General features: G+C 46.7%; 5 protein-coding genes across 11 annotated transcripts; 3 read left to right on the plus strand and 2 right to left on the minus strand.

Moving 5' to 3' along the window:
• Nucleotides 1-38: 38 nt before the first annotated feature.
• On the plus strand, nucleotides 39-5,786 carry LOC101765267. Of its 5 annotated transcripts, XM_004984425.3 has the most exons (11): nucleotides 39-249; nucleotides 402-447; nucleotides 835-1,266; nucleotides 1,483-1,545; nucleotides 2,276-2,338; nucleotides 2,460-2,522; nucleotides 3,337-3,399; nucleotides 3,513-3,572; nucleotides 3,878-4,015; nucleotides 4,611-4,700; nucleotides 4,985-5,786. In XM_004984425.3, exons 3-11 carry the CDS (start codon nucleotides 856-858, stop codon nucleotides 5,381-5,383), a joined length of 1,350 nt encoding a protein of 449 aa, XP_004984482.1. In that variant the 5' UTR covers nucleotides 39-249; nucleotides 402-447; nucleotides 835-855; the 3' UTR covers nucleotides 5,384-5,786. The 5 variants fall into 5 exon arrangements, with proteins under 5 accessions (XP_004984482.1, XP_004984483.1, XP_004984481.1 ...); XM_004984426.3 differs by lacking the exon at nucleotides 402-447 and having other exon boundaries at nucleotides 823-1,266; XM_004984424.3 differs by lacking the exon at nucleotides 402-447.
• A 140-nt stretch (nucleotides 5,787-5,926) lies between these two features.
• LOC101766496 (probable inactive receptor kinase At5g58300) lies at nucleotides 5,927-11,291 on the minus strand. The gene is given in 4 exon segments (XM_022823054.1): nucleotides 5,927-6,856; nucleotides 7,411-8,263; nucleotides 8,265-8,766; nucleotides 11,084-11,291. Coding segments are annotated over 3 exon segments (1,911 nt in total). The 5' UTR covers nucleotides 8,691-8,766; nucleotides 11,084-11,291; the 3' UTR covers nucleotides 5,927-6,224.
• A 5,760-nt stretch (nucleotides 11,292-17,051) lies between these two features.
• On the minus strand, nucleotides 17,052-19,982 carry LOC101760154 (L-ascorbate oxidase homolog). Its single transcript, XM_004986953.2, has 8 exons — nucleotides 19,831-19,982; nucleotides 19,587-19,696; nucleotides 18,769-19,039; nucleotides 18,586-18,691; nucleotides 18,047-18,389; nucleotides 17,566-17,943; nucleotides 17,387-17,465; nucleotides 17,052-17,288 (listed from the first exon to the last, which is right to left on the minus strand). The coding sequence occupies exons 1-8, from the start codon at nucleotides 19,969-19,971 to the stop codon at nucleotides 17,052-17,054; spliced, it is 1,665 nt and encodes a 554-aa protein (XP_004987010.2). The 5' UTR covers nucleotides 19,972-19,982.
• A 356-nt stretch (nucleotides 19,983-20,338) lies between these two features.
• On the plus strand, nucleotides 20,339-24,562 carry LOC101766916 (ABC transporter I family member 6, chloroplastic). Of its 2 annotated transcripts, none has more exons than XM_022823355.1 (7): nucleotides 20,339-20,702; nucleotides 20,819-20,869; nucleotides 21,271-21,492; nucleotides 21,827-21,949; nucleotides 22,605-22,781; nucleotides 23,587-23,680; nucleotides 24,483-24,562. In XM_022823355.1, exons 1-6 carry the CDS (start codon nucleotides 20,436-20,438, stop codon nucleotides 23,671-23,673), a joined length of 927 nt encoding a protein of 308 aa, XP_022679090.1. In that variant the 5' UTR covers nucleotides 20,339-20,435; the 3' UTR covers nucleotides 23,674-23,680; nucleotides 24,483-24,562. The 2 variants fall into 2 exon arrangements, with proteins under 2 accessions (XP_022679090.1, XP_004984486.1); XM_004984429.3 differs by lacking the exon at nucleotides 24,483-24,562 and adding an exon at nucleotides 23,893-24,349.
• Nucleotides 24,563-25,546: 984 nt separating this feature from the next.
• On the plus strand, nucleotides 25,547-27,093 carry LOC101767584 (acid phosphatase 1). Of its 2 annotated transcripts, none has more exons than XM_004984432.2 (4): nucleotides 25,547-25,672; nucleotides 25,754-26,180; nucleotides 26,271-26,477; nucleotides 26,745-27,093. In XM_004984432.2, exons 2-4 carry the CDS (start codon nucleotides 25,789-25,791, stop codon nucleotides 26,920-26,922), a joined length of 777 nt encoding a protein of 258 aa, XP_004984489.1. In that variant the 5' UTR covers nucleotides 25,547-25,672; nucleotides 25,754-25,788; the 3' UTR covers nucleotides 26,923-27,093. The 2 variants fall into 2 exon arrangements, with proteins under 2 accessions (XP_004984489.1, XP_004984488.1); XM_004984431.2 differs by having other exon boundaries at nucleotides 25,547-25,596.
• The last annotated feature ends 1 nt before the right edge of the window (nucleotide 27,094 follows it).

A 27,094-nucleotide genomic window follows, 5' to 3' on the forward strand; every position in this document is an offset into this window, starting at 1 on the left:
CACGAGCGCCGCGACAGGCCGCCGGGCGTTGCGCTTCCGCCAGCACGTCCTCGTCGTCCACCTCCGAAGTCTCCACTCCTCTCCCCCGACAGCGCAGATCCCCACCCCATTAATCAAACAGACGCACGCTTCCCCCCGAAATCAACCCTCCCAGCTAATTTAATCCTCCGTTCCTTCTCCTCTCGCCGGCCCCAGATCCCCACCCGCCTCCGACTGGAACGGGGTAGCGGCGGCGGCGGCGTTTCTAGGGTTAGTTCTCTTGCTCCACGGTCATTTCCCAATACTTGCAGCGAATTTTGTGTGGCAATTTTTTTTGCCGCGAGTTCGGCGTGGATTACTTGTTAACCTGTTATGGTCGGCTGAATTGAAACTTTTGGGTATGCACAAATTCGTGGAGTTAGATCCTTTGCGTGGAACGGCGGCCTGCTGTCTTCTGCCTCCGGCTTTGTGAGTATTTAATCTTGCGACGTGCAGCCATTGGTTTCGCGTGTTCAAGACTATGGGCGACGGGGAAGGGGGATACTTGAAATTAGAAATTGAGGTGTTTGATACGAGTAGAATTTTTGGTTGCAGCTGTGAGATTTCTTGTGTTAGCAGGCCTCTTCCTGCATTCATCACATAGAGGTGTTTTAGTTGCTGCAAGTGGGAAATTTGTATGATTTATGAGCTCATGAAGTTAAAGGTTCGGGTATTTTCAATCAATCAAACTTAGGTGAAACATTGGTAATGCGTTTAACATATTCATTTTGTTGATGGAACAGTTTGTTCATCAAATGTGGCTGAAAGTATATTCTTTTATGTGTATGTATTCATTAATATAAGGATTCATTGAAGGGCTGAGCTTTGCGAGAAAAGATGGATGCCAAAAAGAAGAGGAACAAGAAGAAGAAGGGAAACCAAGGGAAGAACACCGCTGATGTGACATCCAATGCTGGAGAAGCTGCTCCCCAGAACCACAATCATGAGTCAGCCCCAAGAGATCATTATAAAGGTTCTGATGCAGATGATGCCATGTCCAGTGTTGGAGAGGGAGTTCCTCAGTACCAGAATCACGAGCCAACTCTTCCGTTGGATCATAATGACAGCACAAATGCCCATGATACTACATCCTCTATTGGAGAAGGGATCTCATGCTACCAGAACAATGAACCTACGCTGACACAGAATCATAAGGCCAGCAATGCAGTCCCTGCAGATCAGAGGAGCATTGGGATGTCAGAGTCTAGTGTGGAGCTTGATATGCATAGACTTTACGAAGCCAAACTCGTAAGTGGTTTGCTAGTTTCTGAAATTATAATGCTCATGCTCCATCTTTTTATTCATTTTTCACAGTGCTTGAACAAAATAACTATTTAGTATATAATACCTTCATTCCGCAACAGTATCAGTCGTATAGTTATGGGGATCATGTGACTTTATTTTAGTTCCGCACTTGTCTAAATATGAGACAATTAGACAATAAAGCAGTACATTACAATGCAGGATAAACTACATGAGACAATAAAGCAGTTGGAGGATGAAAAGAGTTTATGGCTTCAAAAATTGGTAGGGGCATGTTTGAAAAATCTGTTTTGTTTTGATTTTTCTGAATCTTTTATTTGGTACTGTAATTTTAGAGAAAAACATTGCAAAGGTATTCACCATTCCACCTCCATATTAACTTTCACAATTACAACTGCCAGCATTCAGCCTACCTGCTTTCATGACAGAAATGAAAAAGATCTATCAAAAGCATATTTGCATTTACCACTTTCCAGTTTGCAATTTTCTACTTTGATGTGGTCCCTATGAAGCCAGATATAAAACATTTTCAGACTTACTAATGTTTCCCTAAGTCTAAGTCATTCTACAACTTTGATGTACATGTTTCTAGTTTCTTCATTTTGCACCCTATTCATACTTAAGGTGACATCACAAAAAGTGTAGCAAATAATGAAGGCACCAATATCATTTTCTCTTGCTCTTTAATTTATGTTTCCAGTGCTGGAATAACTTTAATCTGGTATTGGATGTACTATGTCAATAAAATGATGTAATATGTTTGTCCTTTTTTTCTGATTTCTTAGTCATGTACTGTGTTCTGTATACAGGACAGGAGTACAGGACACATGACACATGCATGCCAGAATAGTTCCAAATCTTGCTTTACCATATCTTATGTCATGTGTCTAAGAGTTTAGTGCTTTGGTTGGATGAATTCAATGCTGATGAGCGCACGAATATTGAAGTGCGGGAACCATCATATAAGAAATAATGTTTCATCCTTCTCCTGCAGAGCACCATGGAGGGTGAGCTTGAAAAGTTGCATAGCAAAGTGGGTTTTCATGCACAAAATGAGGTAGTCTTCGTGCGCTTGATGCAAACCATCATGTGGTTTAATCAATTGCAATTCCATGCCCTCTAGCATGGTGAATTGACCTAAGTTTATCCATCTAAAATTTTGTCATTCTAATCTGCAGGTACTTTTGAAGGAAAAATTGAGTAATCTACAGATTGGTTACGATATGCTGATTAAGAAGGAGGTATTTAATGTTTTTTCAGCTGATTTCTTTAATTGAGTAGGTGTATGTGGCACGAAGTCAGTCTTGCCTGGATTTAGATCGGGATTCAAGGTTAGAGTTGCAAACTTGCACCTAGGGTGACTAGGGCCACGGCCATAGGTGCAGGTTTAAGATGCCTTTAAAAGTACATATTATGCTATGGGAAAGAGTGAAATACAAATGTAGCACCTTCTGTTTTACTGATGATCTTGAAACCCCAAATTGAGGAGATAACTTTTACTAAATATACTCCTGTCCTGTAATACAAGGCATCTAAGGATTTGAAATTTGTCCTCATATACGTACAAGGCATCCTAGGTAGATCATTGCTCATTTAATTCCCCTCGGAGTTAGCTGATTGGTGGATTAGATGAAGCGGGTTCCTTGTTTTCTGCAACTGCCATTAAAACAACCAAGCAACACAACTCCCCACGCCATAACTCAGGGGTACATGCGTCTTTTGCCAGTTCCCCTAATCTGTCCTAAAAACTCTAGAATGCCTTGTATTTCAGGACAGAGGGAGTAGGTCCTGTTTAGTTTTGTCCTAAGTCAAACTTCTCTAACTTTGACTAATTTATAGAAAAATGCACGAAGATCGACAACACCAAATTCATTAAATCCACCATGAAACATGTCTTGATAGTGCATTTATTTGGCTAGTGAATCAGGGTTTAGGCTAGTGTGTTATCTCTTGTGTTACTAATTAGGCTTCAATTATGTTTGCTAAAACACCGCTGTGTTTCTCCTTTTTTTATTACATGCTCTTGTTACAAGTCTAATCCCTGATTCCATGTAGGAAGTTTTGGCTAACAAAGTCAGGTGCATAGATGACATCAATGGCACCTTAACTCATCAAGAGGTAATACATGGATAACGAGTTTCTCTTGCTGTGTTTTTACTTGAGATGCAGCACACATTTGAAGGCCTTTTCTCTTTGTTTCTTTGGGCTGATGTGTAACTGATTTTCTTTAGGCTTTGCTTAAAGAAAGATTAAGTGAGCTGGAGGAAACAAATAAAACCCTGGTGGAACAGGTATTGCATTTTTTTTACTTTTGATTTTATTTGTGTAGGGTTGGTTGTGCAATATCTGGTTACCTAGTTGAGGAAAAAAAATATCAGCTAACTACTGAATAAGAATGTTGGTAGCTTTTATTTATCAAATAATCTGAATTTCTGGGTAAATTTACTATTTCAACATGCTACATCATGTACGCTTAAAAAAAATCTCTTATTTTCTCATGGTTTATTTGCCAGAATGTGAACATTTCGAATTTGGAGCTTGGCATAATGTTGCTTATATTCCTCTGATATTACCATTTAATAACAAAGCCTGGCAGGTGAAGGTGCTGGAGGAAGCTTCAAACAATACTTTTGAGGAAAATCAGATACTGGTAAAAAAATCTGATGAACTAGATTCAAGACTACAAGCACTTGAAGCAAGGGCTGCTCTTAGTGAAGCCTCGAATACTGAAAAGGTAAAGGGGCACTATATTTTTATGGTAATTCTGAAGTGTTCCATTTTTATGGTAGAGTCTGTATTACACCTTCAACTTCAATACCGTGCATCTTATACCCTTGAGGTATTAAAACTGGAGATATTCTGCCCCGCACTCAACCAAAGGTGGTTTCCATCATATTTGGCATACACATGGCAATAGTTTTGCCACTTGGACTTGTTTTACAGTTACAGTTATTCAGCAGCCCATGCATCTCTCTGTCACCTGAACCCCCCTCCCCAAAAAAAATGACTCTCCGCCCATGGCTTGTCGCCCAGCCGTATTTGTTAAGTAATCCATGTGGCAAAACCACTGCCACATGCCCACATGTATGCCGCATTGGGTGAAAATCACATTCGAGTGAGCAAGGGGTTATAATCTGTACGGTTTCAGTACTTCAAGATTCATGTGTGGTATTGGGATTGAAGGTTGAAAATCGGACTCTAGCAAGAGTTGAAGGGTGGAAGATGGACTTTATCCTATATTATTATATGGCCTTATTATATCTCTAGCGAAATTACTACATATGAATATTATCCTCAGTTTCTAGAACGTAATAGAAATGGTAATGCAGGTCTCTGACAATAAGGTGGTAGATCGAATGGATTACACTAGTCCACTACTTCATCAGCAAACAATTGGTTTTACTGAGATGATGAGCAAAGTAAGTGATTTTTTAGAGGCAGACTATTTGAGTGTCTGTTCCTTTCATTGGACATGTATGATGAATTGGCAAAATTGGTGCTATCATTATCCTTCCATAGTTTCATCAAGTGTTTTGCCATACAAAGTTACTTCTTATTCATCCGATATTTGCATGCCAACGGGACATTATGGACTCTGCATATTGTAGTTAGTTATTTTTCATGTGTATTCCTGCTCATAGTTTAGGATTAGTAATTCGCATCTCTACAGGTAATAACTATTTGCACATGTTCCTTCCTGCAGGGTAACGAACTGATTGCTGACAGAGGTCTGAGCAGTTCAGTGGAAATTACTCCTGATAATAGCTATGGCCAAATCAACAATACTCCCAGCAATGCATATGCTAGTAATCATCCAGAAGAAACATCAATGCAGCTTCCAGAAATAGGCACCAGCAATAGTGTAGCACAAGCTCATGTTGATGTCAGTGAGCATCGATTTGATGGACTAACAAGTGAAGAAATCATTCCAGTTCCGTTGGATGATATACAGATTCATGAGGATGGCCCGCAGCAACCAGGAGCAGACGATGAGATAGATGAGGTTCCATTTTCTGACGCTCCGATCATCGGTGCTCCATTCCGATTGATCTCATTTGTTGCTAGGTATGTCAGTGGTGCTGATTTGGTAAACCAGAAATAACTGTCTGCATATCTAGAAGATCTGGATGCCAGGAGTCTTTTTTGGATTTTGCTGATAAATTCTTTATTATGTTAAAGATAGGATGGGTGGATTAGATTCAACAGAGTATGGAAGCTCTGTTCATTCTTGGTAGTGCTCATGTCACTGCCGATTCTTCTCCTTCCCCTGTCCTTTTTTCAGGCGCAGGAGCTGTGTTTCGAAGAAATCTGTGTTGACTTGTAGAAGAGGCTATGTATCATGGCCCTCCAATACCGTCTAACCATGTTAACAACTGAAATTTTGGTGCATGCCAGGATGTGAGAGATGCACTGACAATGTAACATGTGGAGATAGCTACTTGCTTGATATATTGCCTGTCTTGGGGTTAGTATGCAAAATAGTCGTTGTGTTATTGCCTTTTTCTTGTGACTTTGTTATGATTATTTGTGTCGTGCTATGCTACTCATTTTTCTCTTGTACATGCTGCAATTCTCTGCTTGGTGCTGTGCTCCTCCATTCTGGGAGCCGTGGTATGTTGTTAGTTGTTTCTAGGACTGAAGAGCAGATGTTAACGCCCATTATATTTCCATCACAATAAGCGACTCAATTACACACTCGTGTAAACAAACACGTTCTGATGAACCAAAGTTACCGTACATCTGAGTAGGCAGATAATAAGAGCAGATATGCTAACGTCTCCCAGTTAACAGGCACAGGGAATAACGTTACAACTGTAATGATACAACGCTGTATGGTTCCAGTGTGGCTTTATATCATGGAGGATATATCATCGATGTCATGGATATTGGATACACGAGTTCTGAATCAGAATCACATTGACTAAGCTGGAAAATCCAACAATTCACACCGATGGAGGATTGGATTCCCTGGGATTGCCATTGGAGGGAGTGCGGCTCTCCGAAGCAGACTGACGGAGTTCCTCCATCATCCTGATCACCTCTGCCATTGTCGGGCGTCGGTCTGGTGACCACGACGTGCACGCCATGGCGATATGGAGCATCTGGACCAGCTCATCTTCTATGTTAGGATATTTCATCAGCTGGACATCAAACACTTCGGCTGTCCACTCCTCGCGGACAACAGAATGCACCCATCTTGGTAGATCAACGACATCATCCTGCCCCTGTGACTGGAGGGGAGTTTTGCCGGTCAGCATCTCCATGAGGAGGACACCGAAACTGTATACATCAGACTTGTGTGTGAATTTCCTGGATTCAAAGGTCTCCGGAGCTCGGTAACCAGCAATGACCCGGGAGGTGTTGATTGGAAGGCTCATCAAAGCACTCAGCCCATAGTCTGACACATAAGGGTTGTGGCCTTGATCCAGCAGGACATTGGTTGACTTGATATTGCCATGGGCGAGCTTGGAGCCACCTTCTGCATGAATGTGCTCGATACCGCGTGCTGTTCCAAGTATGATCTTCATCCTGGTATTCCAATCTAACGGGGTCTTCTCACAAACGCCTTTAATACCTGTTTATCAGCATTTAGTAAGAAATACTATCAATGGACTGCATAAATATTGCACTGCGATATCTTGGTGCAGCAGGGAGTGGATGATGCAATATTACAAAGAGCCCTCTTCCTCAATAGAATAAACCTTTGAGAAAATAAACGGCAGAGAAAAAAGTACATGTATATCCTAATTTCATAGGTAATGGTGTAACTTGACAATCACTCAGATCATATTTCATACGCTTACAACTTGACAAGTATGCCATTCTTTCGGCATGTAAGCTGGCTTTGCTAGGCAAGCATGGGCTTGTTTGGTGATTATTTGCTTGCAATGGACTGTTAGGCTCTAACTCCCTCTAGTCCCAGAGGGATTAGTCATTAACGCACCACATTTACCACCATTGTGTACCATTATAAAGTATATTTTTATGACAAATTTGGAGGTATCATTATATATTCTAGACAATTTTAATATGAGTTGGGATTCTATGGAGTCACCAGGAATAGTTTGCACAGTAAAATAGACTTGTATATTAATAATGAAAATGCATCGGTGAAAGTCATTAGCATACCGTGCAACAATGCTGAGAAGCTGCCAGTAGCAATATACTCATAAACAACAAGCTTCTCATCCTTTGAGTAGTAGTAAGCACGAATAGGTGCGATGTTTGCATGTTTGCCTACCCTCCCTATAAGCTCCATCTGCTGCTCAAATTCTTTCTTCCCTGCCACAACATCCTTTAGCCTCTTGACTACCACAATGGTGCCATCCTCAAGTATAGCCTTGTAGGCAGTTCCATAGCTCCCTTTGCCAAGAACTTCAGCAGAAGCTCTCAGTAAATCCTCCAAGTCAAAGTTATAACTGCATCCATCCAAGAATACCAACTTGTTCTTATGAGCCATTTGGACACCACTACTGACATCCTCTTTGTGCTTCTCAATCCTTGCACCATCAGTCACCTTACTGTTGTAACCAACCTCATCTTTCTTCTCCTTCCTCTTTGAAAAGCACACAAGGAACATCACCGCGGCTAGCAAACATATGACAAAGCCCCCAACAACAGCCGCAATTATCAAGCCATTGCCTGCCTTCTTCTCACGATGTGGCGATGATGGAAGTGAAGGCACTTGTGATGGTGTTGATGAAGGTAGAAAGGAGCATTCGGCTAGAGGCGGACCACACAATCCAGGGTTCCCTAAGAAGCAGCTATTTGAGAATATTTGGAGAAATGGAGGAATCGAACCCATTAGTTCATTGTTGCTGAGATTTAGCTGTCTTAGGCTTGGAAGTTTGAGATCAGGGATTGGCCCAGACAGGGAATTTCCGGCTAAATTCAGGACAGATAGTTGGGTAAGATTCTGCAAACCTAATGGGATTTGTCCGGTAAAGGAGTTGTAAGAGAGATCAAGGGTATTAAGGCTTGGGAGAGAAAAATGAAGGCAAGTCTCCCGACAGTTCGTTGTGCTGAAGAAATGTAGCTTGTAAAGAAGGAAGTGAGGCAACATCAGATGGAAGGCTCCCACTCAAACGATTAGACCTCAGGCTCAAAACTTGGAGGGATGCAAGCCTGCCAAGAGTATTAGCAGGAATCGTACCAATCAAACCAGCCCCTGGTACCCTAAGGGCCCATATACGTGATCGGTCCGGTGAGCATGTCACACCATGCCATGAGCACAGTGGGATATTTGGACCCCAATTGAGCTTGTTGCCATGGTAGACTGCAGAGGCAAAAGCAAGGAGTGCTTGCTTCTCAGAGGCTATATCTGCCATAGCAAAAGGAAGTAGTAGTAGCAGCAAAAGATGTAGGCAGAGCAGTAGAGGGAAATAGCTTTCATGATTCAGATGATCCATAGCTGATATCTTCGAAGCAATATGACTACTAGAGCCCCAGCATCACCAAATTATGTCTGAGAAATAACCAAGCCGTCTGCAATGAAATGAAAAGTTTAGGGCTAAATTCTGAAACTGAAAGTACAGCTTGAAAAGTAACTCAGTCTTGAACTCATCATAACTCAGAAGAAAACATGCATGCGCTGAGCCTAGCAGGAAGCACGGTACCATGTGCTTATGTGAAAGCATGTGCGCCTGTGAGCTGTGGAAGCCACAGTGAGGAAGCCCCTTACCCCACAAGTGACTCACGCCATGAAAATACCAAGGTACTTTCAAAGGAAAAAAAATCCAAAGTCTAAGAACTATAAGAAACTCTCTGTTCCAAACTAGTGCACAATGCTTTTTCTTTAAAAAATCAAATAGTGGTGGGAAAGTCATGATACCAAGAAATTGATCAGTGTGAACTGTAAACCGTGAAGCATGCTTGATCACCCTTTTTGAGGGTCCTGGCAGTCTAGCAGACAACCACTTTACCGACACTTCTCATTCACTAAACTGCTAAAGAGATTCTTCTCTCTTACTACGAAGTAATGTTAAATCGTGGGAATAAAAAACCAATGGCTAGTCAACACAAGGGACAAGGATTCTACTTCCAAAGAATGGCTAGAAGGTTCAGCACGAAAGCAATTGAAATTGAAAGGCCCAAAAATAGCTGAAATGGTAGGGCCGGCATCTAAAGCCGAAAGGCATCCGTGAAAGCAGAGAAAGAGGAGACAATGCAAGAAGGGAACTAAAGCACAGCCATTCTAGCCTCAAAGAAAGCATATCACATCATGAATAACTTTCTTGAATGAAACACCAAATTATGCTTAACACACAAAAAAATGACAAGGTGATCCCCTCAGACTAGGTCACATCGTTCAAGAATTTTTTGAATGAAACAACAAAGTAAGTTCCATGAAAAAATAGTCTAAACTCTATACCAGAGCCGCAGAGCATGCAAGTTAACTGCAGAACACAACATGCTTAAGCTCGCAGCCCAAGCATCAAATGATTGCAGGTTTGAACTGATCATTACCAGCCAAATCAAGGTTAATAATCAACCCCATTGGCATTTAGGATAAAGAAAAAAAAATGGCAGCCTTACGACGCCCATAGCGCCATACTATCCCCAGCACCCCCCCCCCCCCCCGGGCCCCATACATGGTGCAGCACGAGTGAGGCAGTGGCCACTACCAAAAAAGCTACACGATCAGCGAATATCACTAAAAAAAGGTGAAAGAAAAGTGGGGCAAACAAAGGCAATTCTGAATTGCTCTTTTGGCCAGAAAAGAACCGGAATGCTCCATCCTAAATAAAATATGTGAACTTGGGAAGGCAGGGCAGTGACAGGTAAACTTTTGTAAGAGATGAGCCGCGGTGAAACTGCAACTGAACGCACGGGTTTTCAACTTTCCAGGATTGTTTACTGACTACAAGATCTTGGTTAGTGCCCAGTTGACTACAAGATCACATTTTTTAATTCCAGAGAACAATCGAGTACTGGGCAGTCAGTCTTCTGAACCCGATGCTTAAGACATGATTTTGCAAGGGGCTCACAGTTCGGACGCCTTGTGCAATTGATAAAACCCGGTGTCATCGTGTGAATTACTACCGTGGTACAATGGCATGACATATATGGTAGTGCTGCTAGATCCATCACTGTACCGCACATATAACAAATTAAGCAAACAAAAAGGACAAAATTTACAGCGGGTGACAAATGCTGGTGAGTTGAAAACAACTGTAAAACCTGTGGAACCTTTAGGACTGTAGCGGCTCAACTTTGCATGCCTGACACTGATTATTGGCAACTCATATATATTCATATGCATGCACCCCAAAATTGTTCTCTACAAATAGCAACAAAAGAAAAGTGCACCAAGCAAAACTTTCTCTGAACCTAGCAAGAAAAAAAAAACTTGTTCCTTCCGCTTACAGCATTCAAACAAGCAGTCGGGCGATACCATAATTTTTTTAACGAAGTACAGTTACAAACAGAACCAACCAAAATTGAGAGAACTCGCCCCTCGCAGAATGGGCAAACGCCTGGTGCAGTGGACCGCACCTAATACGAAATAAATGCGCTCGGAACCCGAGTAGAAGTAACTGAAGCTCTTCAAGTGGAGGAGGAACGCCCTGTTCTGATTGCAGACCCAGCGATAAACCATAAATGCCACATTGAATCAAAATGCAGCGGAGAGGGGAAACACAGGCATGGCGAAGAATCAAAGAACCCTAACTATCGCAATTCCAAAACACTCTCCCTCCCTCTGCACGCTAGGGGGGAATTTCTCAAGAACGGCAACCATTCATAGAGAAGAGCACGAGAAGAAACAAGTGAATGGCGAGGAGGAGGGAGAGCGGCGCAGTACCTCCACCGCGCGGAGAAGGGACAGCTGCTCCTGGAGACGGGTGCGGCGCCGGAGCCGCGGAGGAGGGCGGGTCCTATGACCGGAGAGAGATGCGATGCGCTGTGATCAGCAGTGAGGAGGGAGTAGGGGCCAGAGGGGGAGAGGAGGGGAGCGTTTAAAACGAGGAGGGGAGCCTGGATACCAGCGCCGCGAGGCCGCGACTGTTGGGTGCGCCACGCTCTTCTCGCTGCCTATCGGCTCATGGCGACTCTTCTCTCTCCTCTTTCTACCGTTTCAGCCCCGGCTGGTGCGGACCCCGCCAGTCAAGGTGAAACTGGCCTGTTTTTTTTTTTTTTACCCACTCTCTGTTTTCACTGGGACGTCACGTAAGCATCCGTTGAGAAAAATAACAAGGAAAGAAAGCACATTATACGCTTCAATCGACCGCACTATACCCGCTGTCCGCTGATGCATCGCTCTGTTGCTCGGATACTCGAACGTAGTGGACTGTATCTTCTAGGTAACCATGCATCGAACAATGATGCCATTCTTGTTAAAAAGAAGAAGCAATGATGCCATTCGGCAGCCCGCAGCCCTCCCTGTTCTGTTCGCGTGTTCCTACTCATTTTCGGCGCGAACAATGTGCGCGCGCCCAGGTTTTCCTGGGTTTCTTACTCGCTAAGAATTTTGCAGCGTCGTCGGGAAAGGGCAAAAGGCGGGAGGAGAAGGAAGAGCAGGAGTGTGAAGAGGGAACCAATGATCCATGGCCCCATGTACGCATGATGATGGAGTGGAGGAGGTCCAGCGGCAATTGCGGGAGGCCAATAATGATGGCATCATGGCCCATGCATTTGCATCAGGCTTCTTTTCATGCAGCAGCTGGGGAACCCATAAAGCCCTCCGGACTGGGACGGGCTGCCAAGAACTCGGCGACCACTTGTACCAGGAACCATGTTTCAAACCGGCAGTAGAAACTGCAATCCCGTTCCGGATTGGTGACGTGGACTTGGAATTGGTACTTGCGCGATCCTTTCGCTTTCTGGGCGACAAAATGTGGTTGAATCAAGTTAGCTTCGTTGCGGTGCCATGGCAATATGCATGTTCAGTCCTCGACAAAATGAGATCAGGCACATTTTGGACGACTGAAACACAGAATCCTTGGCTATCACTTTCGTTGCTCCTCGTTCCAGCTCTGATCTGGCCACCTGGGGCAGCACTGCAGCAGGATCGGATCATCACGGGGCGATCGTTCTCTTTGCATCGGATGCAAAAGGCTTCTGCCTTAGCTTCTTTCTCTGCGGTCGTTGCTCCCTCGCATCGAAGCGCAGAGCACCCACGCGCAGCACCGAGGAATAGATCCCCCTGCCGGCTGCCGCGAGCCGTGCCGACAAGCCACGCGAAGCGAGGCCGGAGGAATCCGTCGGATGCCATGCTGCCATGCTACAGTGCGCGCAGGGCATGAAGGCCTGCCGTCGGCAGTGATACCGGCTGTCACTTTTGTATAGGGTGCACGGAGCTCGCATCCCCTCGTCGTCGCTGGCTCGCTGCCCAGCGCCGATCGATCGAGAGGTCGCTCTCGCGACGCAGACGGACTGACGCCTCGATGAACACAGGTGCGGCAGGACAGTCGAGGTCGTCGCAGCGGCGGGTTGACGTGCCAAGTTGCACCGGGCACAGTGGACACTCGTCTCTGCTGCGCTGCACGACCATCCTGGCGCGCAGGGCCGCTGGAAGGAGGCTACGGCTACACGAGGGGAACTGGGGAAGCAGACCTCCTCTTGCACAAACAATGAAGGATTACGAATTGTCACACGGTCACTTTACAAAGGCAAAAAAAAAAAACATTTCGTGAAGGATTACGGTTTTCGTTGCCGTGTCCTCAGATCATGACCACGGAAAAGGTGTACACAGACACAACCAACAACCCCGATCCCATCGCGAGGGAATGCTCGAACACGGCGTATCCGTTCGTCACATCGCGGAACACTCGCCTGGACGTTCAGAGGATATAACGTACGGCGGATGCCTCGAGTCGAGAAACGAACGTTGCCGCGATCCTCGAAATTGCTATGCGTCGGACGGAACGGGTCCCAGAACACGTGGTCGTTGCGAAATCCGCGCGCACGGGCGCCGCCGGGCCTCACCCGGATTCCCCGAACGCGCCGCGCGCCCGTGCCCGAGCCGCCCCGGCGTTCCCGAGCCAGCAACAGGCGCAACAGACTGTCGTCTCCAGCATCTATTCTCGGCTGCCATCCCGTGGATGGAGTCCGACCATCGAATAACCTTCTTTTAGACTGCTAAATGTTTGTCAACGGCATCCATTTAGACGCAATAAGATCCGACGGGAACTGTAATATTTCAAAAAATTATAATATTTGTAAGAATGAAAATTTGCAAAAAATTAAAAAAATTTGTTTGAATTGTGTGCTCATTTGAAAAGCTAAATTCCATTTCAAAAATATGTGTAGCTTGATTTGGACTTTTATTTGAAGTTCATGTTTGAGTGTTGTTTGAATTTTGGATTCAATTCAAAATTCAAACTAAATTTAAAACCTAAATCTAAACCAAATAAAACAAAACCTAATCTAACCAGCCTGCTAACCGGCCCGTTAACCTCTCCCCTAACCGCGCGCCCAGCCTAGCTCGCCACTCGCGCTCGCTGGCCCCGTAGCCGCTGCTCGCCCGCACCTTGCCCACCCACCGGGCCGCTTGCCCGCTCGCGCCTGCGCCCGGCCCAGCTCGCTTGCGCTGCTTGCCCACGCCTGCGCCCCCGACCCTGTTCATCTTCTTCCCCGCGCCGTACCGCACGCGCCCGACGCGTGTGCGGTCACAGGCGGACGGAGGGGCCGCGCTGGCGTGCACCACCGGACGAAGGATGTCGTCGTGTCCCGCTTCCAGGAGCTTCCACTTGGAGCAAAAGATGCTCGTGGCCTTGCCCTCGCATCTCAAACCCTAGGGACAGGCTGCCAGATGGGCGCCACGCCATCCTCGAGCGCGGACACTGAGGATGGACAGCCAGCACCATCCTTGCCCCTCCACCGCCTTCTCCGCCCTATAAAACCAACTACACCCCCTCTTCGGCCTCACCACCTCTGTAGCCCTTGGGGCGCCACCGTCCACCATGTGAGGAGAAGAGGGCCATGGGGAGGAAAGGAAGGAAGGAGAAGGAGAGAAGGAGAAGGAAGGAGAGGAGGTGAAGAAGAGGAAGGAATGAGGAGGAAGCTGTTCGTGGGAGCAGCCGCCACCCAAAGCTGTCGCCGTCGCCGCTCGCCACCGATGCGCCACGCCTCCGCCAAGCCTCGTCGTGAGCCCGCTCGTCCCCTCTCCTTTGCTCCTGTTTCGGTAGTGTAGCGTAGAGTAGACCGGGCCGCCGTCGCCGCCTTGCTGCCGGCCGCCACAGACCCGGGTCTCCAGTGTTCCACACGCCGCCACGGCTAAGCCGCGGTCGGGGAGCCCATGCCCGCACGCTCGCGCTCGCTCGCGCCGCGCCTGCCTCGTCCGTGTGCCACTTGCCGTGCGCGCCCACGCATGCGCCCTATCGCGCCACGCCACAGCCCACGTGGTCGCCACGTCGGCGCCACGTAGTGTTGACATGGCCGAGCCAGGCCCACCTGTGGGGCCCACTGATCTGGTGGGCCCCATCTCTGACCGTTGACCGGTCAATGTTGACCGTTGACTAGGTCAACACTGATGTCAGCAAGACACGTGGCATCCCCTCATGCTGCCACATGGACCAATTCCGTGCTAACACGTGTCCCCCTTAATAAATATTTTCTGAAATTATTAAATAATTAAACAAATCATTTAATCTTTAAAAATTCATAAGTAATTTATTTTAACTCAGAAAAATATGAAACCAGTTGCATTAAATTCGTAAAATTGGACCCGTGCTGTTTGTAGCTAGGTTGATGTTATTTGGATCTTCTAAATGTGGCTTTATTGGATTTTTTGCCTATATGTAATGTTGTTTAATTTACGCTTCATCATATCTCGTTCTATTCAGACATGAGCTACGACTAGGAAGACCTTCAAGGCCCCGACTACACCGAAGAGGACTCAATCGACTACGGACAAAGTGTCATGTCACTCCCAATTATATAGATCCTATGCATGCTTAGTTGCTAGCGCTTTACTTATATTGCTTGATGACGGTGGATTGCATACCTGATGATTTTAGCCATACCTTGATAATTGTTTATTTTGTTTTCCTTATTTACCTATTTTTATGGACTAGCTACAGACCCCTAGCTAGTCCACCACTCATATATCCATATACATGCTTTTGAGTTATGGATGGGCATTTGCCATGGATTTGGTGATGGGATTCCTTGAACACTCTCGCGTGTGTTTTGGGTGAGTGTGAATCCTTAATGTGTTCTTAGCGGGAGCGAGCCATGGTTGGTACTGAGGAGTGCCTTGCCGGGAGAGAGAGCTTTCTGGACTCTCTCTGTACCCCGTACCTGTGGTGGGTACCTTGTTTGTTACTGAGGAGCAGGTGACGTACTTGTACGTTGCAGGTGCTTCAGCACATACTTGTTGGTAGAGTGCTCGCTCTCAGCCACTTAAGGACCCAGTCACAACAGCTACTTTTCGTACTTACCGCTCGCTTACGTTATGAGTAGGGTTCGGTCCAAAACTAATAGTGGATAGTGCTCTGCCTATAGGCGGATTGGAGGATTGTGAAAGAAGTTCGAGGCGTTGGCTTGCTCTAACCAGACTGCACCCCGGTGTGGGTAGGTTTCACAGCTTCGAGGTCCTCACTGGTGAAGGCGTGCTCTGCTGCTGAGGATGATTCCAGACTCGAGGAAACAGGAGAGAGCTATCCACTTACTAGGGCTCTAGCTGTTAGGTGGGGTTTGGACGACTAGCTACCGTTCAGGCTCCATCCGTGCGGGTACAGTTGTACAACCTCTGCAGGCAGAGTATATAAGCTATAGCTATAGTCCGTGTCCACTGGTTATGGACAATGTTGTTGACTACCGCTACTTCTGACTAGACTTTTTTTATGCTTCTACCTTTCCTTTTTGAGATAGGCCGGCGTTTGCCATTGAGATGTGAGGGAAGGGAGCTCTCACATCGCCTAATGTGTTTAGGTGGTGGACCATTGGGTGAAGGATCCGGTGATTTGTGCCGACTTCCTTGCTTGAGGTGTTGACATTGGAGATGATGTTGCTTTGCCGCTTCCTTGATTGCTGCTGTTGCTGCATAAACACCTACAACCATATATAGGTTTTACTCATGCATATAGTATAATTCCCGCGTTTTCTTGGCTTTGCTGCTTTTGGGAGTTGATATGGCCTACCCGCTTCTCGGGTAAAAGGTGGCTTTTTAGGATCGGAGCCCGACTACGACTTTGAAAACGACAGCTGGGAAGACTAGGGACCGTTGTTCGCTCGAGTCATCTTTGGAGATGGAGTTCACCATAGCTTTTGTTTTCCGCTGTGTTGATGTTTTACCTTTCTTGATTCAGTCCTGATGGATTTGTACCGGCATGGCCGCTAAGATGTACTCGTACTCATGTTATCTATGATATTTGTACTCTGTTACGCTTTCTTTTTCTGTGTTGGTATGAATTTATACTATTTGAGATAGGGATTTGCACGTGATAGCCTTCTTGAAACTATCACCACGGTGCGTTGGTTTGAATTCTCAGAAATGGAAATTCGGATCCGTTTCATAAACGTTCGACCTTAACACACTGGCCGGCACAACACTAACGTACATTGGATGTTAGCAGAAAACATCTATCTAAATTATCACACGTTCCCATTCTCTTGGTCTTTTTTTTTTTTGCACCGGGCTAGCTTACCTAAGAAACAAGTAAAAAAAATAGGATATGTTTTTAAACGGACCTGCGTAAGGCACTTTCAAAAGCTTGATCCCACTCCCGGCTAAATAACATTCTTTCTTTCCTCTCGTTCACCCTTCCCGGGGGTGGTGGTATTAGGGTCGCACTCTTTGCATTGCTGACCCTCAGCGACCTGCTTAACTAGTAGCGCGGCCGCGAGACGGGCGGGCGGCGGCTGCTGGTGGCGGCGGCGGCGCGGCCGCAGAGGAGCGCGTTCTCCGGGATGGGGAGCTCGTCGCGGAACGAGGGCGTCGGCGTGTACACCCGGAGGTAGAACTGCTGGCCAAGGTACCGGCGCGCCCACACCTCCGACCTCATGTTCCACATGCCCACGTTGTCCAGCGCGATCAGAACCGCCGTCCACCCTCTTGGGTATACCTGCACGTACAGAGCAACGAGTGAGCATAGCCACTTAACAGTTGACAAACCTATGCCTGGCAGGAGAAGAATGATCAGAAGGAAAAAAAATGTCTTACTTGCACGGTGCATCGCGATACTGCATCCACGAGGTTGTAGCTGTCCCTGCTCTGCTCGGTCCATGTCCCCACGTCCATTCTACGTTAATCGTCAACCAAAAGTTCACAGACCATAAGGTTGCCGGTTCTAACGCGAGTTTATTTAAGTTTAATCTCTGAAGGAGAAGGTATTGACGTACCCGACGACGAACACGCTGTGGCCGTCGAGGTGCCAGCTCTGGACGCCGTCCTCGCTGTTCTCGAGCACGACCTCGACGAAGGACCGGTGGTCAGAGTCCATGACGGCCGTCTCGCTCCGCACCTCCTCCGTGGCGCCGCCAGCCGGCGGCGCGTCAGGGATGCCGCCGAGGCGGAACACGCCGCTGATGTTGTAGTAGTCCGCCAGCTTGAGCGGCGTGTCGGCCTCCGCGAACGAGACGCCGTTCACGGCGTACCGCAGCTTGCCGCCGACCGACCCCGCCGAGTTGGCCAGCCGGATGGTGCGGGTCACGTTGATGGAGCCGTAGTGGTACGAGCCCTGCGGGTTCGGCCTCGGCCCGCTCGCCGTCATGTTCGTCCTGCTCCCGCGACAACAAAGCTTCAGGTTCATATACGAATCGACCGAGATGTGTGCATGGTGAGCTTTGGATGTCCATGGCCCAGATGAGTTCACGTTTCTACCTGATGGAGCGAGCCTGGTTCAGAGAAAAATCGACGTCGCTTGGTGCATCGGGTAATGCCTCGAAAGCTGGGCCACTTGAACCAGCGTAGCGGATGACGGCGGTAGAGCGGAGGGTGGTGTTGATGAAGCGGGTGGAGATGGCGATGTGGTAGTCCCTGGCCTGGCGGTCGGCGGTGAACAGCACGGAGAGCGACTGGCCGGCGTGGACGTCGACGGAGGTGTACGAGTTCTGAACCGTGTGAGTGCCCTCCACCTCGACCAGTGTCATATTGTGCCCTTGGATGAGGAAGTTGAGCGTGTTCTGCAGACCGACGTTGGAAATGCGCAATCTGTATGTCTTTCCTGAATGGAAGAAAAAAGGAAAGCAATGTGAACCATGACTACTTTCCCAGGTCAGTTTTTTTATGAGTTTTTTTAAGGCAATTTTTTTTATTTGACCGGGATATATAAGAAAACAAACAGACATGGCCGTTTTGGCAACTAGGTTTTGATCAAACTAATCCCACAAAGTAGCTTGGAATTTAGAAGTCAAAGTCACCTTGCTCAACTGTGAAATTTGCACCGTCTGGACTCCTCTTCCCGTTGATCAGGATGCCATCAGGGGAAGGCAGTTCCTTTCCACTGTCCAGCAAATCTTGTAGCGCCTAAATTGACAGCAAGAACAAACGTCTAAGAACCGGTTGGGCCAGTAATAGCAATACGATATTTCATCAAGCCAAACCTTGTGGCTAGCGGTGTACCAGTCGCCGATGAGCACAGTGTACTCGTCGTCCGGCGAGGGGAACGGGACGGGGATCAACGGCCGGCTGTGGATGCGTATTGCGCCGAAGCCGCCGGCAGCTTTGTGGAATGCCAGCGACGGGAAGTAGAAGAAGCTGCCGATCTGGTCCTTAGCCTGCAAGTGGTAAGTGAAATTCTGGCCCGGCGGGATTGGGCAATTGGTGCCGGACACGCCATCCTGCCACGAGTCCTTGCGTTGCTGCAAACCGTTCCTGCCAATTTAGTAAAAATGTAGCAAATCAGTTAACATTCACTTGGACAGTAACTCTATATTTTACTGAAAAATAAATGGAGCAAATATTTTCCCTAACTAACTCGTCAACGCTTTTCATTCTTTAATATGGGAAATCTTGTAGCCGATAATAAATACTCTGGCATATATGTAGTACATTGAACTTCATGATACTCTAGGTTCCGTTTAGATTACAATTATATCTCAATATTGAATTAAATCTAGACCATCATTTCATAGCCATCCATAATTCTATCACAATGCTACCCGTGAATATCCAAGTCCTCCAAGAGATGTAGCTATAAGCCATAATTCTATCAAAAAAATAATTGCTTAGCATCCAATACAAATTAGTATTCAATTCAAGCAACAATCATCAATATAACAGTTTTGTTGCTGCACAACTCTAATAAATATATATCATCAGGTATAATTACATGAAGTACTCATCTTAGAAACCCACCGAATTTGACAAGACAAGCAAATCAATTAATACAATATTTTTTTATAGATTGATCTGACCATACCATGAAAGCAGAAACGGATCGGGTAAATTGTTGTGAACATTGATGATCAAGTTCTCGTTAGTCTGGCTTTCAATCGTCGGACCCGGAAACTGGCCATTGATCAGAATTCCCTAGAAAAAGAAGCAAACACATCGCTCATGATGGGTGATTTTCAGGAAGCGAAGGAAATTGTAGGGCGATGCTACACGTTCCATGACCTATAGCAGATTGAATTGGGTAAAGCATGCTGTCGCTCGTACGGTACCTGCTGCGAGACGCCCAGTGGTCTTATTTCGCCGTAGGTGATGTTCCAACCAAAGAATCTATAGGGTGCTTCAGCCGACGCGGAGTTGATCAGCAAGAAGATGCAAGCAAGGAGCAGGTCTCGCGTGTTCCCGGCCATCATCTCCTCCCACGGCGCGCTTGCAATTCGGTAGAGGCGGAGGAGATGGCGCGGCTAGCCGGCTACTATATATAGGGCAAGGCTGGCGGCGGCGGATTTCTTTTATTTATGGTATGCAGGCGTGGAGGCGACTGCGGATATGCAGGCGTGGAGCCCCCACTCCCTGATGTGCGTAAGGCCCACGTCCGAATGGGCTCCATTCGCGCGCCGTTTGAACAAGACCCAGGCCCTTATGCGGGCTCATTCTGATGCTGAGAGATAGGCTAGCCCAAAAGCAACGCGGGCACCCAACGCTTGCTGCTTTACCGAGCGACGAAAAAGCCCATCTAAAAAAAGAAATAGAATGACCAAATAGCCCACACTGCCTCCGGGCGCCGTCCGGTCCCCGTCGTCATCCGAAGCCGCGCCGCGACGAGCGAAGAAGGAACAATCCGGAGGCGCACCACCTGCCTCACCTTCTTCCTCCCATGGCGCAGCCCCTCGCCGCCGCCGCCGCTGTATCCTCCTCATCGCCCCTCTTCTCCCTCTCCTCATCCCGCCCCCTCGTCCGCCGCCACGCGCCTCCGAGCTATGTCTCGATGCGGACGCGTCGCTGTTCGCAGCTCGCCGCGGCGTCGGCGGCGGCCGAGACATCCGGCAGCCCGCTTCTCGAGGTGCGGGGGCTCACCGCATCCGTGAAGGAGACCGGACAGCAGATCCTAGCCGGCGTCGACCTCACCATCCGCGAGGGCGAGGTTCGTGCGGGTTTCTCATTGGCTGGAAATTATTGGCGGCTTGTGGTGTATTGCTTAATTGGGGCTGCAAGGGGTTGACCGACGATGGTTTTAATTTCTGTGCTTTCTTGTTATAGATTCATGCGATCATGGGGAAGAACGGCTCCGGCAAGAGCACCCTCACAAAGGTAAGGTGCTTCTGGTCGATGCACCTGTTCTTCGTGTTATAATTGAAAGCATTGAGAAATAGGACGTTTCTGCGGGCATGCGTTTATTTGGATGTTTATACGAGGCACTACTTTGCTAAGATCAAGGGCTTTGCTGAAATATTCCTTGTTACTCCTGTAATCTAATTTTGTTCATTTTAGTTTTCACTATGCATTGTCCCCAATCGTAGTGCTAGCCTACTGCACTAAAATTTGCTTCACTAAAAGAATCATGCACTAGTACTTGTTGGTTCAGTAATCTAGCCACGTATACCTTTTAAAGTTATTAATCAGGAAATGGCCTGTATACAAATTGTAAAAAAGGTGTGCTCTTTGCTTTGGTACCTGCACATTCGGTTGAACCTTTCATCTTTGCTTTGCAGGTTCTTGTTGGCCATCCGCATTATGAGGTAACTGGCGGTACTATCCTCTTCAAGGGTGAGGACTTGGTTGACATGGAGCCAGAGGATAGATCTCTTGCAGGCCTTTTTATGAGCTTCCAAGCACCTATTGAGATTCCTGGAGTGAGCAATTTTGATTTTCTGCTCATGGCAGTCAATGCTCGCAGAGAAAAGAGTGGTCTACCAGCACTAGGACCCCTTGAGGTTTGATTTCACAACTGCTGTGTTGAGATATATAATTTTTCACAAGCCATAAATATAATAAAACATTGTCCTAATATATTTACAACATTACTCCATCTGTGATCAAATACTGGTATGTTATATAAAAGGCTGGAAAGGGACGAACAAAGTTAGTATTTTGTTTGATTTGGTGGATTTCAAATGAAGCTTAGCTTGCCATATTAAATTGTAGCATTATACTAGTTCTCATGCAGTAAGATATTGCAACTATGAATTTGTGAGAAAGATGTAGATATACCTCTTCAAACATATAACCCAGGCATTGATTCTGAAATATCTTTGCTTTCTCATGCAGTTTTATTCGGTTGTATCGCCCAAAATTGATGCCTTGAATATGGACCCTAAGTTTCTTGATCGAAATGTGAATGAAGGTTTTAGTGGTGGTGAAAGGAAGCGCAATGAGATATTGCAACTTTCAGTAAGATATTGCAACTATGAACTTGCATGGAATCTTGGTTTGTATGCCAATGAATATTACACTTCAGTGCCTGTGAACTAAGCATGAAGCTGCACAGTTTTTTAACTTTTCATATTACAGTCATGACGTTTTTAAAACATCTCAGGGTTAGTTATATAGGATTGTAGTAAAAACATATTTCTTGGCTTGCAGCCTTGCATACAGTTTCTTTTTTTTATGACTATGGAGTTGGAATTTCTTTTCCTGTCTTATGAAATCTGTGGTAGATTTGTCTGCCAGACCTTTGGAATTTGGTGTCCCCCATACATTTTTGAAGCAAATGTATTTTACATGGAGTGTATATTTGATACCATGATTGTATTCGGTTATACTTATATTTGGTATTCAGTAGGTCTTTTTCCCCCAATGAGGATCACCTTTGAAAACAGTTTTCTTATTTGTGCATATCGTTGTCATTGTTTTGTTGAGGTTTTTTATGTATATATTATGTGCTTGATGAAGTTTCGATGCATTGGCATAATAACACTTTTTTGCTTAGACGAAGCTTATGTAGTAATGTGAATATACTACGCTTCAGAATTTGTTTTGTCTATCTATTTGTGCACTTCATCAATAGATTACCATCTCTGATTCAGGGTGTTTGTTTGTTAATTAGGTCATCGGAGCAGATTTAGCTCTTCTTGATGAGATAGATTCCGGATTAGATGTTGATGCACTTGAAGATGTAGCTAATGCAGTGAATGGGCTCTTGACACCCCAAAACTCTGTTCTGATGATTACACATTACCAACGCCTTTTGGATCTCATTAAGCCCAGCTATGTTCACATCATGGTAAGGCTGATTACTGTTTGATCATTACATCTATTTTTGCATCATTATAGAGCATTTTCATACAAAAGACTGCACTCGTGGTCCCTCTTTCTACGATGTTAATCTGGGATAAGGTGGTGAAGAGCTGTTGCAAACAGCTAATGGCCATTATCCCACCTTCCCAGGGAGGAGAGAGACTGCGGGGATTCTGTATTGGTTGCATTAAAGAGGCTAGTCTATGACAGGGATTGGGATGCTACATTTCCATTTCATCTACTACTAAATTCATGCGCACAAGTTTAAGATAATTTGTATCTCTAGTATTTATACTGGACACCGTTCAGATGTTTATAATCAATACTCGCTTTTCTTTCTTATTTGATGTTTGATGCTTACGCACACTTATATTAAATAAAAGCACTAGATGAACCCATACTCCTATTCATTAAATGTGTTTTTCCTAAAACCCCCTGTTGTGACCAATTAACACTGATATTGAGTCTTATAAATTATATCACACTAAACGTGGTTACTTCAGAAAGATGTTGGTATCTCTCTTCGTTAAAATCAGATGGAAAAAGAAGACTTGTATAAACAAAACCAAGAACCAAGAATGGATGTAACTCTAAATAAAATTTACAGGGAACATTGATGGGTCCAGTCATATGGCCTCCACACTAATTAAGACCTTGTTGGCGTCTTTGTAATCCTTACTTTATTTCCAGGTTTCAGAATATGAGAGCACTGCTTGTATTTTTGTGCTTCAAACTTCTTAGAATACAGGGTTTGTGTTGTTTCTGATAGTGCTTCTGATTGATTATTCCAGGAAAATGGCAAGATAATCAAGACTGGTGACAGTTCTATTGCCACACAAATTAATGAAGGTGGCTTCAAGTCGATCGCCCTTGTATAGCTTGAAAGTAGGTTCTATTTTCTTCCTTGCGCCTTTTCTTATATATTTTGTGGGAATATTCTCGGTCTTCTGACTGATATGAAGTTGAACTATGCATAGACATGGTGGCAGTGCCAGTGATTTTCCTAATAAAAGAAATAAAATGATCAGAAGGAATTTGTTTAGATTGGTCTGTGCAAAAGTAAATGAGGTTCTTAAGGATTCAAAAACTCACTGCAGGTCAAATACTTGAAATGGCTTGTTGGGAGCCTACTTGTAAGAATAGAGTGGCAGAGTGGCTGCTGTGTGCTGACTGCTGCCTGGGGTTCGCCATTTTGCATTACTAGACCAACTATGCATGCTGGTGCAGCATGTACTGACTTCAATAAAACTTTTGAGTAGAACCCCATTCAACCAGGCATGTTATCTTTTAAAAGGTGAAGGGATATGTCACCTTTTCTCTGTAAGAATTTTAGTCATACCCAGGGAAAGTATCTTAGTACAAGATCCACGATTTTTGTATATTTGAGTGTAACTTGCTGCCTCAGGCATCTGGTCATCAAGATTGGTTTTGCATGCATCTTTTGTATACAATTTTGAGACTTGTAACTAATATGCATACCTACAAGGTTACTTGGTTGTCTCCACACGAGAGAATTTGGTCCTATCATCAATGTACATGTGTGCAGCCTCTCTAGTCTCTAGGCTGCCGATTTACCTATTTCTGTTATGTTTTATAGTGTGCAAAAGCACCTGAGCTTCAATCGGGCTTAATGACCTATGACTCCACTAATGGTATTGGTGCTGGATTTCTGTTATTCCCATTGCAGTTGACCTCCGTCCCAAAGAATATGATTCGGTTGTTCACTTGTTGGGACTGGTGGACCATGCTGAAGTTTTCTTATGTGCATTCCAGACAAACGTATTCTTAGGCTGTTAACCTTTATCCGTCCGCCACTAAATCACTAATGGTGAGTGGCTACGGGGCTTAGCCTCTCCTGTTACAATTTACAAGTGCTAGCACCATCCAATAACAAACGAATCTTTATGAGGTGGCGGCTTTCTTGCTGCTTAGTAATAAGCATTGATCAAGGTTGCAACTTGCCGTTGACTCGTGCACTGTGGTCTGAATTCAGTATAAAATATAGAGCATGGTAATCTATTTCAGCTTTGACTTCTGTTCTTCGGCGCAATCGGAGGTGAATTGGGGAAGGTGTTATCAGAATCAGTCGAAAAGCTAGGTGAAAGTGGTCAACCTCGCACTCTGTCGAAGACAGGAATCGGAGAACCTTCGGTGGATGCCTGAGCATCTGGCCAATTTCGAAAGGCTACAAATCTCGAGCACATGAAAGTCAACTGCTTCGTACTATAAAGATTTCGAGAATTTCGAAGGTCCTGCAGAACCTACATGGCTGCATTATCCATGGCCGTCACTACATCTTCATTCGGGTGGTCAGTAGCACAGCATCCTCCTTTTCGTCCGGCCTCCACCGCACACGCCATGGTTGGCTACTACTCTATCGACCAAAAGAGGCCGCCGGTAGCCGAGGTCGCCGTCGCACGATCGCGACGTCGCCGTCACGCTGCAGCGGCGGCGCGGTTGGGTCCACGTGGCGCGCACCGCGGGCGCTGGCGGTGCAAATGGGGCTCATCATCCTGAGGTGGCCGTGGCCTCACTCCCCCCGTCACCGGCCGGGCGAAACCTAATCCTCCTCCTGCCTGAATCGGGTCGCATTCGGGGAATGTCTTCCGGCCGGCCGCTAATTCCGTGGCGTAATCATGCCTTTTTGCATTAGCCGGGTTTGCTTTTTGCGCATTGGGCGGTGACTCATGCCATCATCCTGAATCTTTGCTATAAAACCCATGCACCGGGTGTTACTTGGACCAAGAGCCTGCAGCCTGGTCTCTGCTCTTGGTGTGGCTGCCGCATTGGCACACATCCAGGTAGTGGCAGTTCTGTCTCGGATAGACATTTTCTTCTTTTGACTCTGGCTTCTCTCTTCCTTTGGTCCTGAAACGGGTTAGGATGGTGACCTGAAATGAATCTCACTCATGGTTTGTTCACACGTGCGTGCAACTCAGTCTTGAATGATGCCTGCAGAGGCTGCGGCACCTCGGTGAAACCTGAGCTACCTGATGAGCAACATTGCTCCGATGGCCTCGCGGGCGCTCGCCGCGTGGCGGCAGCTCATCATGCTCCTCGCTCTCCTCTTCCTCGACGCCGCCGTCGCGAGGCAGTGCTTCTGGCCGGGGCAGGCGCCCGATGACGCCGGGTGCCTGAGCTGGCGCGTCATGGTGGAGGCCAACAACGCCCGGGGCTGGCGCACGGTGCCCGCGCAGTGCGTCGGCTACGTCAAGGGGTACATGACCCGGGGCCAGTACCTCAGGGACCTGGCCGGCGTCATGGAGCAGGCCTCCGACTACGCCGACCAGGTCGACGCCGGCGCCGACGGCCTCGACGCCTGGGTCTTCGACATCGACGACACCTGCCTCTCCAACCTGCCCTACTACGAGACCAAGCAGTTCGGGTACGCACGACGCACGGCCTCTGCACTCCCCTGTCCAGGCATCTCGATCGCTACCGATCAGATGATGATTCGGTCTCCTTCCTTTTCCAGGGCGTACGACCCGTCGGCCTTCAAGGCGTGGGCGAGCAAGGAGGCCTGCCCGGGGATCCCGCCGGTGCTCGGGCTGTTCACGGCGCTGCTGGACAAGGGCTTCAAGGTCTTCCTCCTCTCCGGGAGGGACGAGGAGACCCTGGGCCCGTGCACGACCGGGAACCTGGAAGCGGAGGGCTTCTCCGGGTACGAGAGGCTCATCATGCGGTACGAGCGAGCACGCAGCTTCCCTGTTCGGTTCCCACTGTCCGAGTGTGCGAACTTTGGCACCGTTAGTGCGTCAGTGACGTGGACGGCTGAACATTCAGATTCACTGCCAAATAGGAAAAGGCTGGACGGTCCTCCCTTTGCGAGCAAACCAGTCACGATCCCTATCCCGAAATTGCCGTCGAGAACGTCATCCGGATTTCTTTTCCTCGATTTGCGCTCACAATTTGCTTTTACTGAAATGGCATGACTCGTGACGGCTTGCAGGACTCCGGAGTACCGCGGGCAGAGCTCGTCGGTGTTCAAGTCGGCGATGAGGAAGCAGCTCGTCGACGAAGGCTACAGGATCCGCGGCAACGTCGGGGACCAGTGGAGCGACCTGCAGGGCGACTGCGTCGGCGACCGCGTGTTCAAGATACCCAACCCCATGTACTTCGTCCCCTGAAGGAAAATTTCTGCCTCGACATGCCTGACCGATTTCATCAGGATCAAAGGTTGAGCGTACAAGCTATGTAGTGAAAAAAACGTGATGTAAACGCATGGCCAATGTGGAAGAAGCACAGGCCGTAAAACAAATGCAAACAAAAAAAACAAGATGAAAAACCCTCTTCTTTCAC

The sequence above is a fragment of the Setaria italica genome, chromosome IX (genome assembly GCF_000263155.2).
Source record: "Setaria italica strain Yugu1 chromosome IX, Setaria_italica_v2.0, whole genome shotgun sequence".
Taxonomy (NCBI): Eukaryota; Viridiplantae; Streptophyta; class Magnoliopsida; order Poales; family Poaceae; genus Setaria; species Setaria italica.

What these genes read in the sequence shown, in the direction of transcription:
- LOC101765267 (XM_004984425.3), top strand. Translation starts at nt 856, where the DNA reads ATGGATGCCAAAAAGAAGAGGAACAAGAAGAAGAAGGGAAACCAAGGG. An exon ending in ATATGCTGATTAAGAAGGAG is followed by an intron (nt 2,523 to 3,336) that starts GTATTTAATGTT and finishes GATTCCATGTAG; the next exon opens with GAAGTTTTGGCTAACAAAGT. An exon ending in TTACTGAGATGATGAGCAAA is followed by an intron (nt 4,701 to 4,984) that starts GTAAGTGATTTT and finishes TCCTTCCTGCAG; the next exon opens with GGTAACGAACTGATTGCTGA.
- LOC101767584 (XM_004984432.2), top strand. Translation starts at nt 25,789, where the DNA reads ATGAGCAACATTGCTCCGATGGCCTCGCGGGCGCTCGCCGCGTGGCGG. An exon ending in TACGAGACCAAGCAGTTCGG is followed by an intron (nt 26,181 to 26,270) that starts GTACGCACGACG and finishes TTCCTTTTCCAG; the next exon opens with GGCGTACGACCCGTCGGCCT. An exon ending in TACGAGAGGCTCATCATGCG is followed by an intron (nt 26,478 to 26,744) that starts GTACGAGCGAGC and finishes GACGGCTTGCAG; the next exon opens with GACTCCGGAGTACCGCGGGC.
- LOC101766916 (XM_022823355.1), top strand. Translation starts at nt 20,436, where the DNA reads ATGGCGCAGCCCCTCGCCGCCGCCGCCGCTGTATCCTCCTCATCGCCC. An exon ending in CAGCACTAGGACCCCTTGAG is followed by an intron (nt 21,493 to 21,826) that starts GTTTGATTTCAC and finishes TTTCTCATGCAG; the next exon opens with TTTTATTCGGTTGTATCGCC. An exon ending in ATGAGATATTGCAACTTTCA is followed by an intron (nt 21,950 to 22,604) that starts GTAAGATATTGC and finishes TTTGTTAATTAG; the next exon opens with GTCATCGGAGCAGATTTAGC.
- LOC101760154 (XM_004986953.2), bottom strand. Translation starts at nt 19,971, where the DNA reads ATGATGGCCGGGAACACGCGAGACCTGCTCCTTGCTTGCATCTTCTTG. An exon ending in CACAGCGTGTTCGTCGTCGG is followed by an intron (nt 17,466 to 17,565) that starts GTACGTCAATAC and finishes CGATTAACGTAG; the next exon opens with AATGGACGTGGGGACATGGA. An exon ending in TATCGCGATGCACCGTGCAA is followed by an intron (nt 17,289 to 17,386) that starts GTAAGACATTTT and finishes CTGTACGTGCAG; the next exon opens with GTATACCCAAGAGGGTGGAC.